Source organism: Leuresthes tenuis, unplaced genomic scaffold (assembly GCF_036924035.1).
Source record: "Leuresthes tenuis unplaced genomic scaffold, fLeuTen1.0.hap1 SCAF_17, whole genome shotgun sequence".
In the NCBI taxonomy this organism is placed as follows: domain Eukaryota; kingdom Metazoa; phylum Chordata; class Actinopteri; order Atheriniformes; family Atherinopsidae; genus Leuresthes; species Leuresthes tenuis.
In genome coordinates this window covers 6,415,350-6,427,698 of record NW_027325371.1, presented here as the reverse complement: position 1 = coordinate 6,427,698, position 12,349 = coordinate 6,415,350, and the positions used below count along the sequence as shown (strand labels likewise).

The window sequence follows — 12,349 nt, the reverse complement described above, 5'->3', positions numbered from 1 at the left end:
CAATGGTCCCATTGTCAATTCCAACCTTTGAACAGTTTCCAACAGTTGAAAAATTAACACGGCTGTCATATAGCTAGTTGCTTTTAGCTGGCTACCTAACAGCCATATACTGTATATTGGCAGTTTATATTTTGTTGTGCTTTGATGGAGCATATAACAATACTAACAATTTTAAAGTGAAAACAAATAGGCTAAAATGTATTAAAGTACATATTGTGCCAACATTGATCCAACTTCTGTCTGGGCATCTTGAATGTATGCAAAGGATTGTTACTGTTTTGAGAACACAGAAGACACACAGAAGCGTCTTTCAAATTTCACAGAATGAAGGACTAAGTCCTTTAAAGGATCCTTGAAGCAGGAACGGTCCTCTGGAGAGATTTATTGACATGGCATCTTAGAAACATGAGCTGTTAAGGATCCTTTGAGAAGCACAAATTTTGTGTGCTTGTGATGATTTTTCTTTAACAAACCTTATTAATTCGGCAAATTTAAAATTAGTTTTAAGGATTAGACTATATTGCATAATTCAAAGAAAGAGCATGTTTGCATTAAGCTGAAAACCAACTGCTTTTACAAGGAACTGAAAGAGTCCGCACTCTTAAATAAGTTTTATAAAAATGCAAATATTTCATGTCAACAATGAAGAATCTGCACAGTTCTCTCATCACATCCACTAAATTTTAGAAATTTCAAAGCTTTTAGGTGTTATCATTCCTGTCATGTCTGATTCAAACATGATGCACGCAGGAAAAGAAATTTTAAAAAAACTTTGAGAGCTGTGCTTGACGGTAAGACGGAAAGCACAATGTTTTGTTATCTTTTGTCACGTCTGTTTCCCAGCTTGCCAATGAACCAGGCTGTGACCAGGCACAAAATATGTGTCACATCTTTTATTCAACTGATTCCGTTTAGTTTGTCGCATGCACAAAAATTGCTCCACTACCTCATCTGCTTGACGCATTAGTATAATTTAAGTTTAAAAAACAGAAAGAGGCTGGTGGGAAAAGTGTGTGAGTAGGTCCTTCTCCATAGGCATCTGTAGGACCCATTAAAACCCAAGAGGGTACAATTACTGTGAATGTTATAAAAAGCATTGAACTACTACTTCAAGTAAACCAGATTAGTTAAGTTTAGTTAGCAAGTCAAAAGTGGGTGCTTATGTTTATGATGTACTTCCTGTATGACTAGTGCTACTTCTGCATTGTAGTGGGAACATTTTCTCAGTAGTAGCACCAGCTTTTAGGATGAAGACTGGAGTGAGTCCAGCAAGCTTTAAGTGCCGGCGTAGAGAGTTATTGTGCTGTGATGATGTCACGATTTCCTGGTGCAATGATTGATGTATTGAGCATAATCAGCTCTTTAGTAGATGTCATTACTGACTGTTGTCGCAGCTAAAATGAATCACTCGCTGATAGTTTAGGATGTTGATCGGTCTGACACCACTGAGCCAAAGCTACAAACACATAGCTGGGAAGATGGATCCTTTCATGCTCATTTTTTTTATGAGTGTTATGAGAATCCAGCTTCTTTGAAGAGTCACTCAGAACCATTTCTATTAAAAACTGTGTGCTTTGCTCATGACATGCAACATCCCTTAGTGCTGTTCCTATTAGAAGAAAAGAAAATAATCAAGCAAAATAACGTACTGAGGTTGTCAAAATTAGGGTTGGTGATGCTAATTGTTCTTTGCTTGCGTGGCATTACTCATTTTATATGATGCAAATGATCCAGATGTTAAACTTAAGGTTTTTTAGTCTGAAATTATTCTAAGACATGAATTTGCAAACTTCAAGTTAATTTATGTCACCCCTCAGAGGCTTTATGTAGAATTATAGGATATTTACCCCAACTAAAATGATCTCTTTGTTCCCATTTCTCTTCCAATGATTACATGAAAGATCCTCCCAAAATCCACCTGGACACCAGCAGCACTGGCAACAAGAACACCATCACCGTGGTGGCTGGAAACAAACTTCGCTTTGACGTTGAGATCACAGGAGATCCGGCTCCTGTTGTGTGCTGGATGAGAGGAGACCAAGTGAGAAAGGATGAGCTCTCATCATTCACCTCTTACATAACTGAACACATGTCATGTACATTCCATGTTTCTGTGAGAGTGTCCAGCCGTTAGCAACCGAACAGGACAAAAGAAAAATTAAACGTATTCTGTGCTGCAGAGTGGGAGGGCTGAATCACCCATCATTGTGGCAGCTTTTGTGATGTGATACCATGCTCTTCAGTAACCTTTTTACTACATTTCGTTCCCCCTGTGGTAGGTGGTGTCTGAGGCTGAGGGACGGGTCCGCGTGGAGACGAGGAAAACCCTGAGCAGTTTTGTGATAGAGGGGGCAGAGAAACAAGATGAGGGCTACTACACTATCATAGTGACTAACCCTGCAGGCGAGGATAAGGCTGAGCTCTTTGTCAGGATCGTGGGTCAGTGACTTCTTCCCGCTTTTCTCTTTAAGTTCTTCTTATTTTCTTTTTTAAGCAGACTGAGAGTTGTAAATCATCAAACTGAGACTGAGTGATGGTCAGAAAATATTTTCTTTGTCAGTTTAACTTCAGGCCCACATCCATGCATGATACAGCCACAGAAAGTCGTAAATTTAGACATTCAGTAAATGCAATAAATTCTTGGATTGTTCAATCAGAGGTGAATCTTTAGAGCACATCTGCAAACTCTTTTACTTCAGAACATCTCCTCGTGCTCTCATGCCTACATCTTCTCTAATTTTCTTATCTGCTTCATCATTCATCGCTTTCTTTTTCCAACTGTAACCTGCCTCTCCAGATGTGCCCAACCCTCCTGAGAATGTCAAATGCACATCAGTTGGCGAGGACACTGCCACGATCACATGGAACCCTCCTTCATTTGACGGAGGAGTTCCCATTACAGGTACCTTTGAAACACACAGTATCTAATGTTCACATCTGATGTCTTCCTCCCAGGAGAAAACAGCAGTTGTAAGTCTTCTCTGTTTATTACCATAATGATGGGTTTTTATCACTTCACTGTATGCTGATATTGCTTCCTGCAGGGTATCTGATGGAAAGGAAGAAGGTTGGCTCATCCAGATGGACAAAGCTAAATTTTGATGTTTATGAGTCTACCACATATGAGGCTAAGAAGATGATTGAAGGAGTGCTTTATGAAATGAGAGTGTTTGCAGTCAACGGCATCGGCATCTCTCAGCCCAGTGAAAGCTCAAAACCCTTCATGCCCATTGGTGCGTTGCCACGTGTCATCAGCAGAATGATTATTTAACAGAGGCCTTTTTACACAATACCAATTCTGAGGCAGCTTAACCCACCTTCCAGTACCGTTTACAGGGAGTATTAACGTATTAATTAGGTCTTTTCTCTTTCAGCCCCCACCAGTGAGCCCACTCGTCTCATGGTGGAAGATGTGACAGACACTACCTGTGCACTCAAGTGGAGACCTCCAGACAAAATTGGAGCAGGCGGCATCGATGGCTACATCATTGAGTACTGCAAAGAAGGAAGTAAATATATCAGATATAAGTGTTGATTATTAGTAAGGAGTTATACAAGATTTGTAAGTTGTAATTAACTCTATTAGTTCATCAAAAACACTTTGTGGAGCTGTATTTTTTGGGAGGATACAATTAGGCAGGAATTCATATATATTCATACTTCATTCCTGATTAACTTCTTAAAAAAGATTGTGTGTGATTTTCTGATCTCTCATCCTTCAGGTGACCAGTGGGTGCAGGCTAATGACGAACCAGTGGTAAAGAACCAGTACAGGGTCAAGGGTCTCCCAGCAGGGGAGAAGATGCTATTCAGAGTGGTTGCTGTCAACATTGCTGGACGAAGCCCCCCCGCCACTCTTTCACAGGCCGTCACCATCAGAGAGATCATGGGTCAGAGACAACTTTTACCATAAAGCTCCTCTTCTAATCTAATAAATTTCCTTGGCAGTATGGCAGTGGAAAAAAAAATATCCTGAATTTAAAAAAAAAAAATAATAATCTAAATTTAATCATGAAGGTTACCTTTTGGTTTAGGATTATTTCTTACCCACACTTATTCAACTCTATATCTTTACATAATGATAATATGTATCTTTGACACGTAACATAAAAGCTGTTCATGCTGTATATTTTTATATCTGTACCTCCCCACATCGCCCACTCTTTCACAAATTACACTAATCCGTTCTGTGTTGCTCTCTCTTTTGTCTACCACCCAGAGAATCCAAAGATCCGCCTGCCTCGCAATCTGAGATCTAGACTCATCGCACGTGTGGGTGAGAAGGTGAACTTGTTCATCCCCTTCCAGGTTAGTCTGAATATGGCTTTTTTATTCAATGCTTCATGCAGATTTTTTGATTCTATATACCGTACTATATTTGAAGGAGCAGTGAGAATAAGACACGATGGTTAAAGATTACTGAGGAGGGTTTCATATTGACCTTGTTCTAAGAGGCTAAATCCGGCTTGCTTAAACCTACCTGTGTTAGAGGCCAAAGGAGCCACGTCATGCCCCACATAAAACATGTTCCATGTGAAATGTGGAGTTATTTGAGATAAATTCTCAACTGGGCCAAAAATAGGAGCATTTACAATGATGGATAGCCAGTTTTTGTTGCCCGTGTCTATATAACACATCAAAATGTATTTTGCTTGTGTGCTTCGGATAGTGAAAGAACCAAGTACCAAGATTCCCCAATGGCTGCAGTCTGACAAATCCCTTTTTCTTCTACTGGAATGCAAATCAGATTTGTAAATGATGCCCTTAACTGAGACAACAAGCGCTTAAAGGACACAGGGAGAAAAATATAGGATCTGACAGCAACTTGCAAATTATGGAACTAGTGAAAATAAGCTAACCACTAGTAGCATAAGGGAACCACTTGTCGTAAATAAAAACATAGAAAGTGGGCCATAGCCCTGCTTCCTCAAGAGGAAGATGAAAAGCTGGTTCTGAGATAGAAAATGTAGTGACATGATGTTCTCCTGGGAGAAAAGCACATCTACTGCTCTCTCATCTTATCTCAGAGCAGGACAGAGTATGATCTTGCAGCTGTTTTCACACTGAAAAAGAGAAACCAAAGTTCAGGACACATTCAACCTGACTAGATTTCATAAGAACAATTTCTCAACTTATTGCATCTCTACAAGTTAGTCTGTCATTTCACATTACTATACTTCGAATATTGTATTCATGTTGATTGCATCTCATCACTCCAGGGAAAGCCTCGCCCTGTTGTGACCTGGTTCAAAGACGGTATTCTCCTGGAGGACAAAAGCGTGGGAACTCGTACTAGTGAGGTGGACACCATCATCTTCATCCGCTCTGCAGAGAGAAGCCACTCTGGAAAATACACTCTGAATGTTCAGATTGAGAACATGTCTGACAGCGCTGACATACACATCCAGGTTGTAGGTCAGTCCCTTCATCATACCAACACCCTCTAAGGGCCAGTTCATGGTTTCAGTATTTGCATGTTTGGACACACTTTGTAGGTTGTGGGGAAGTGTAACTTTTGTGCTCATGTGCACTGAATGGATTTCAAGCACATCAACTGTGCATGCGAAAACACCGTAGTTTTTAAATGTGACTTGAATATTATTTTTCATGAGTATAAGAGGCCTGTTTTGAGGAAAGGTGGTGGTAGGAGATTCACCTGATACAGTAATTCATCATTCATTAGTAAAAAGGTCAGATCTGCAAAAAACATAGATTATTTTCTTGTTTTTCTGCACAGGAGCTCCTCTTTCTGCTGTTGTGAAGTTTCCAGTTTTCCTTCCTAAACCTCATATGTGGAATGAGCTGACTTAACCTGTATGAGCTTTGGATACAGAAACCATGAATTGGCCTTAATCCTCACTTAAAAAGACTTGCTTTGCATGTTCTCTCATGAAGATTAAAACACTGTGCATGTTCATGTTCCTCACAGGGGACATGATTAATAACCTGTTTGGAAATAGATGATGGTTTGAGCTCAAATCTGTGACATGTCAAGATTTTTTTCCTTTTTTGAATTTGATGATAATTCCTCATTTCATTTTCCCGCGGGATCTGCGGCTCAGAGTACCAAAATCATCAAAGAGCTTGTTCCTCTCTCAAACATAATCCTGGCTCCTGCACTGCCACTGTGGCCGCCAGCTCATTCCTGAGCTTATGGCTTGTCTCCGTGGGTCGGAGTTCTGGGTGGATTATTAAGAAGGGCTCCACTGAGATTATTTGTGTGTAGACTCAGATTAAGTTTGGATTTTGAGGGCTATTCTGTCACTTATGCTACTGAGGAGGTTGAGCTAATGAGAGGCTCTGATCAGCCCCCACACTCTCAGTTGATCTGTTTGAGCTGAAGGAATAATAAAAAAAAAGAAATGTTGTGCAGCTCACTCTTGGTACTGTACTCCACAGAGGAGGGTGTGCAGAGCAAGACTGATGACAAATACTTGACTATGTTGTACAATATTTCTGTACGTTGTATCATGGTTCCACGCAGAACAATCAATGAGGAGCACACTGCATTCTTCTTTTCTGTAATCCAGTTATTAAAAGCGGACTATCTCTTTGTCAGATCTATGCTAACAGTTTTTCGAGTAATGTATTCAGCTATCACGCCTTTCATTCATCTTTTGTCTTTTGCTTTGCTAATCTGTCAATCTTTCCAATCTATCTAATCTGTCAAATCTATACCACTGCGAGTGTTGAAGTCTTTCTTTCTGTGGGATTTTCCTGCTCCAGATCTGTTTGTACCTTTCTTCCCTTCTCTACCTCTAAGAGCCTCTTGGCAGCATTTATATCCAAGCAGGGATGAGCATTATCTAAGATAGCTCTGCGTGTGTAGAACACTTTTTCCATCACGCTCCAGCTACGCATTCTAACAAACCTGTCTAGTTTCATAAAAAATCCTCCCGCTCTATGTTGACTCTTTCTTCCTCAAATTCTACTAGAAAAGCCCGGCCCGCCCATCAATGTGCATGTCACAGACATCTGGGGCTTCAATGCTGCTTTGGAGTGGAAGCCCCCTAAAGATGATGGCAACTGTGAGATTATCGGCTACACCATTCAGAAATCTGACAAGAAGACCAAGGTATGCATCAAGGAGAGTAAAGGTGGTGGTGATAATTTGAAGTAACTCACAAGCAGCCAAATTAGAGGTATGGGACTCAACAAAACTCACATCTTATGTTCAACTGGTTGGAGGGACACAAAATGTAGGTACAGGTCTGTTTGTGTTGTTTTCTGCTAAACCTCAATGCTTTCAGAGTTCCAGCTTCCTTACTGAAGTACATTGTACTGTTCAAAAGCTTTGTAGCCCCTGATATCCTTCCTTATAGCGGTGATGTTACTGTCACAAAGTTGAGATTTTTTTCTGAAAGTGGAGGCTTTCTCTTGAGCTTTGATTTTAAAATTCACACATCTGGACCAGTGGTTACTTGTTGAAGAAACTCAACCCTCTGCTTTCTAATTCCTCCACATGGAGCCCATCACACAGGAATGTTCTTGTCTGTAGAAACCCTTCCTGTGCTTGATGAAATTAGGCAGAGGTCAATCATATGTGAGTGGGTGTGAAGTCGGTTCTATTCATTAATATTCTGGCTTGTGGTCATGCTGCAGAAAACCTTTGGAGGTTAAAACGGCACCTTGATGGTACTGAGTGATATATCTAGAGAAAAAAATATTATATGGCCTAAAAGATAAATATAAATATATATGAATAAATAAATAATCTCTGTAATCAAACTAGCTGCCCTTAAAGTGACATTCATACATGTATTTTGAGCTAAGACACAGTTGGTTTCCTTGGATTCAGTTAAGTTTGTCACAACTTCTGAAAATTCTCTGCATTTATATTGAAAAGATTGTTTATGTGAAGCAGGGAAATGACAGAAAGGAGCTGCATGTCAGATTGCTCTGCCCTCAATTGATTTACTTTAAAGGTCAGAATAAGGACTCTCTCCAAATTTAGAGGCAGTTACTTTCACTGTAGAGATGCAAATTTTGGCAGATTTTTCTGCCAGCTGAGGCAATTACTGATTAAGTTCATTGCAGGGTTAAACACATGAGCTGGGTTAGTTAAATGTTGCATTTTACAAACATCTGCTGGAGCACAAAGCATGGTTTACTTCAGTCATACTTTAAGTTTATAGATCTCAACCTCAGCTATAAGTCTCTTTGAACCTCTCCTTCTCCTCTCTCTTTCGCTCTCCGACATCAGGACTGGTTCACGGTTTATGAGCACAACCGCAGGCCCAGCTGTACTGTGTCTGACCTGGTCATGGGGAACGAGTATTCCTTTCGAGTGTTCAGCGAAAACATCTGTGGCCTCAGCGACGATCCCGGCATTAGCAAGAACACAGCTGTCATTAACAAAACAGGTGATGAAATCCCTGAAGAGCATGGCATGCTGTAACATAATAGTATTGCTTTTGCTAGTCGGCAAAATACAATGTATGCAGAGCTGTAGGCCACACTGTATTTAATTGAAACATAAAGCGAGCATATGGTACAGATACTGAAAGGAGGAAAGTGTCAGGAGTACTGATTAACACAACACCTGCAGAAATGGGTGAAAATTGAAAAAACTTTCATCACAAAATGTGCTAACAACATTTTTTTATTCAGATTATTTATTCAAACATATATTGAAGTAAAATCACTGCACACTTGTTATACTAAAATAAAATATTGTTTGACAAAGTGTTAAATGCAGTGAAATACTGGCTGCAGATCAAGCAACCAGTCTGGGAAATTAACACCTGCCACTAGCCAAATGTTGCCACTGTTTTTGTGTTGTAGCAATTGCTTACTCTACCAGAACATTTTTCAGACCACTAGCCACTGTCTTTTGTGTTCCCAACAACAGTCTGGCCCATAACATTGTGAGGATCGTTGATCATAGTGCCCACATAACCTCAGGATAAAACAAAAGTCAGACCCCTGCCTAGATAATTCAAAGGGCAATTTGCTAATCGAGATAAATTGCCACTGTGGCAGGATGTGGAAAGGATGTTAAAGGCAAAACAAACCCAGAACAGCAGAGAGTGATTACAGTAGGTTACTAATTAAGCTTCACACATTTCATGTACAAATTTAACTTGCTGTGTGATTGTACAGAAAAAAATGGATGTAGCCACAGGTTCTGAATCGAGAAACAGATGGGGGCATAAATTTAGTCATTCTCGTGTGTTGCTCTTTGGGTGTTAACTGCAAAACAGCTACAATGTAATGATATGGGTAAAAACTTCCTCTCGGGTGACTTTTCCTTTAGTGGGACTTAAGCCGAAATCTACTCTATGTTGTACGTTGCAAAATAAGAACTTAGACTTAGCTGACATCCGCCCTGTTATAGCACATTGCAGCTGTTTAGTGGATGCTGTTCATGGTGCTTTTGCTCAAGGGTGAAACTGCAAAGATTTTCACACTGAAATACAAAGAAAAATAGGGTTCAGATTGAGAAAAAGTGCAATACCAGCAGATTCTTAAGGCTGAATCCAAAACAACTCTGGCTCCAATAAATTCTCATTTAGAAAGCTTCAACTGTATTTTTATCACACAAAGTGCTTTACTGAGCCAGAAAGTATCGAAATAAAGCAAAATGTGAAAGATGGCCATGTAAATTTAAATTTAGACGTGGAAATTAAAATACATCCCTAAACTTTTCCCATTTATTATAAGCTACATGAACCTCTTTTGTCTTTTTACTATATTCTACAGAAAATAGATAAAAGAGTGATAAGGTCTCATATCCACTGTGGAAACAAGCAAATAAATGGGGTATTTTTTCCACTCTCACATTCATGGTATATGGCGATGGGTGCTTTTCACTGTGCTATCATTTCTCCTTGCTTCTCTCACTTCATTCTCTGCCTTGTGATACAAGGAGTTCTGTTTCCCTTTTCTGAGCTTCTTCACAAGCCTTCTCTCTCCTTGGTACTCATCTCCTTAATGTTTATCTAAGGGACTTGAACATCCTTACGGATGCCAAAGGGAGAACATCTTCTGGGTCACAGGAGGAGAGATGGTGTGAGGAAGCATGAGTTAGGATAATGAAAAACACGCCAGGTTGCTGAAAGTCTGGTGCAGTAGGCACAGTGTTATGGCAAAGAGTTGTGTAAAACATTTTATTTTCGTTTACTTGGATTGCGGCACACAGCAGTTTGCACCTGCAGGATGTCCTTTCTGAAAGACTTCTTCTCCTGTCTAGGTCTGACTCATAATCGTTCACCGTTCAAAGAGAAGGACATGAGCTCTTCCCCAAAATTCACAGCTCCTCTGATGGACAGAAGTGTGATTGCAGGTTACTCCGCAGCCATAAGTTGTGCCGTCCGTGGTTACCCAAAGGTATTTAACTTGCTCAGTTGGAGTTAATGCTAAGCTCAATATATTTGTCTTCCACTCCCAATTAGTTAGTTTATTTTTTTTTATTTTAGAGTATATCTATTAGCATGTTAAATGTAGATGTAGGTACAAATACATGTATTGAATAGAAAACTGGAACATTATCATACAAAATATTTACTGAGCATATTAGTGAATAAATGTTATCTAAACATAGGGTAAAGTAGAGTAATACTATGATAGAATTAAGGCAGGAAAAGTACAATACACTTTCCTGTCATTATTGAATACACAGAAGTAAATGCCAAACTGTGCCTTGCAAATACAGATGCTACGCACTACAGCGCATACACGTTATCTGCATCGGCCCCTGATAGCTGTGCTGCAAGGGTACGCCTCAGATTTGATGCTTTGTCTCCTTTATAGAGAATGTACAAGTTTAGAGTGTCAAACAGTGAGTGTAGAACAATGAAAGGATTCTGATGCCTTTGCAGCAGGAATGTATTTTTATGTCTGAAGCTAGAACAAGAGGTGCAGCTGAAAGATCTTTAGAAACAGATTTCTTTTTTATCCCACTGAATCGGCAAAGATTTGTCGAGCCCAAATGTTGACCTAATTTCACCTCTCCTTCTGCTCCCCGCCCTACATCATTCATTCTGTTTATACGTCCCGCCTCCTCCCCTCCACTTTTATCCTCCATCCCATCAATGTTATCTCCTCCTCCAAAACACTGTTCCTCAGCCAAAGATCATTTGGATGAAGAATAATATGATGATTGAGGGGGATCCCAAGTTCCTGATGCAGAACAACCAAGGCGTGTTGACTCTGAATATACGCAAGCCAAGTCTGTTTGATGGGGGGAGATACACCTGCAAGGCCGTCAACGAACTCGGGGAGGATGAGGTGGAATGCAAGCTGGAGGTTCGAGGTGTGCTGTCTGAATTTCTCTTCCCTTGCCATCATAGTAGTTAGGTAGAGCCCTACAGGAGTCAGAGCAAGTCTCAATAAGAATGTCAAATGTCAGAATATCAAATCTTCATCTCCTCCTTGAGCTCTTCTGGGCCACATTTAAATTACCTTATTGTATTTGTCAGTTAAAGCTTTAAACCCACAGATGACTCTGCATGATGTAGCTTCTTTAAACAGAGTGATCTACTAGTAGCCTCTCGTGCTGTATTAAATTTCTCTTTTTCTCCACAGTTGCACAGGAGAAAGGAGAGGAAGCGAAGAAATGAGAGACAGCACGAAACAGCAGAGGATACAGTCGAACACGAATAGTAATGGATTATGTATAACAGGATAGTCATGAATAAATATGATTAAAATAGATCACTGGTGAGGTTCTAAAGCCACTGCCCCCGTCCCCATATGCTTGCCTTTCATAGCTGCTATGACGAATGCCACATCAGGAATATGCCATAATTCTTTTAGTAAGCTGCCACCCTGTTACATCCTTACTGAGAGACGCCACATAAGTGGTGTAGGAGCACTCCCCTGTTGTGACCACACACAGATGGATCCTTCTTATCTGTGAAGTGGACCTGCCATTGAACACACTTATAAACCGGCCTCTCATCCATTACGGCTCCCTGTGTTGTCTGTTTTTTGTGTGTCCTGGAGGTTTTTATAGCTTGGTATGAATTTATGATTGTGATGCAGCTGTAGCATTGAAACCATTGCAGTGTGAATGACCTGCTGAACACCTCTGCTGCCTCACTGCTGTGTTACAAGTGCGATATTTGCGAGCCAGGGGCCCATCTTGACTCTGTGATGGTTCAGTGGAGGGATCAATATTCAGTATGGCATGGAAGACATCATGGAGTAACTGGGATTAAAGAGGTTCTTATACACAGATATAGCCCTGCTGCAACTGCCATCTACACACACACATAGAGAGCATGTGTGTGTAGACACACACACATGCTCTCTTTGTATTGCATTCTCACATGCTCTAATACTACATTCCTCATGGCATGACCTATAGTGGTAGGCCTTTACAGATACATGACTTACACTCATGCAA

General features: G+C 40.3%; 1 protein-coding gene across 2 annotated transcripts in view; it reads left to right on the top strand.

Annotated features, from left to right (window-relative positions):
- mybpc2a (myosin binding protein Ca) overlaps window positions 1-11,908 on the top strand; it is a 58,736-nt gene extending 46,828 nt beyond the window's left edge. For both annotated transcript variants that reach the window (XM_072368812.1, XM_072368813.1), the window contains 13 exons: window positions 1,902-2,041; window positions 2,280-2,439; window positions 2,798-2,902; window positions 3,045-3,233; window positions 3,375-3,509; window positions 3,723-3,890; window positions 4,220-4,308; window positions 5,220-5,415; window positions 6,936-7,075; window positions 8,204-8,363; window positions 10,193-10,329; window positions 11,068-11,254; window positions 11,527-11,908. In XM_072368812.1, coding sequence (XP_072224913.1) covers window positions 1,902-2,041; window positions 2,280-2,439; window positions 2,798-2,902; window positions 3,045-3,233; window positions 3,375-3,509; window positions 3,723-3,890; window positions 4,220-4,308; window positions 5,220-5,415; window positions 6,936-7,075; window positions 8,204-8,363; window positions 10,193-10,329; window positions 11,068-11,254; window positions 11,527-11,561 — 1,841 coding nt within the window. In that variant the 3' untranslated portion in view covers window positions 11,562-11,908. The remainder of the gene's footprint in view (window positions 1-1,901; window positions 2,042-2,279; window positions 2,440-2,797; window positions 2,903-3,044; window positions 3,234-3,374; window positions 3,510-3,722; window positions 3,891-4,219; window positions 4,309-5,219; window positions 5,416-6,935; window positions 7,076-8,203; window positions 8,364-10,192; window positions 10,330-11,067; window positions 11,255-11,526) is intronic.
- The last annotated feature ends 441 nt before the right edge of the window (window positions 11,909-12,349 follow it).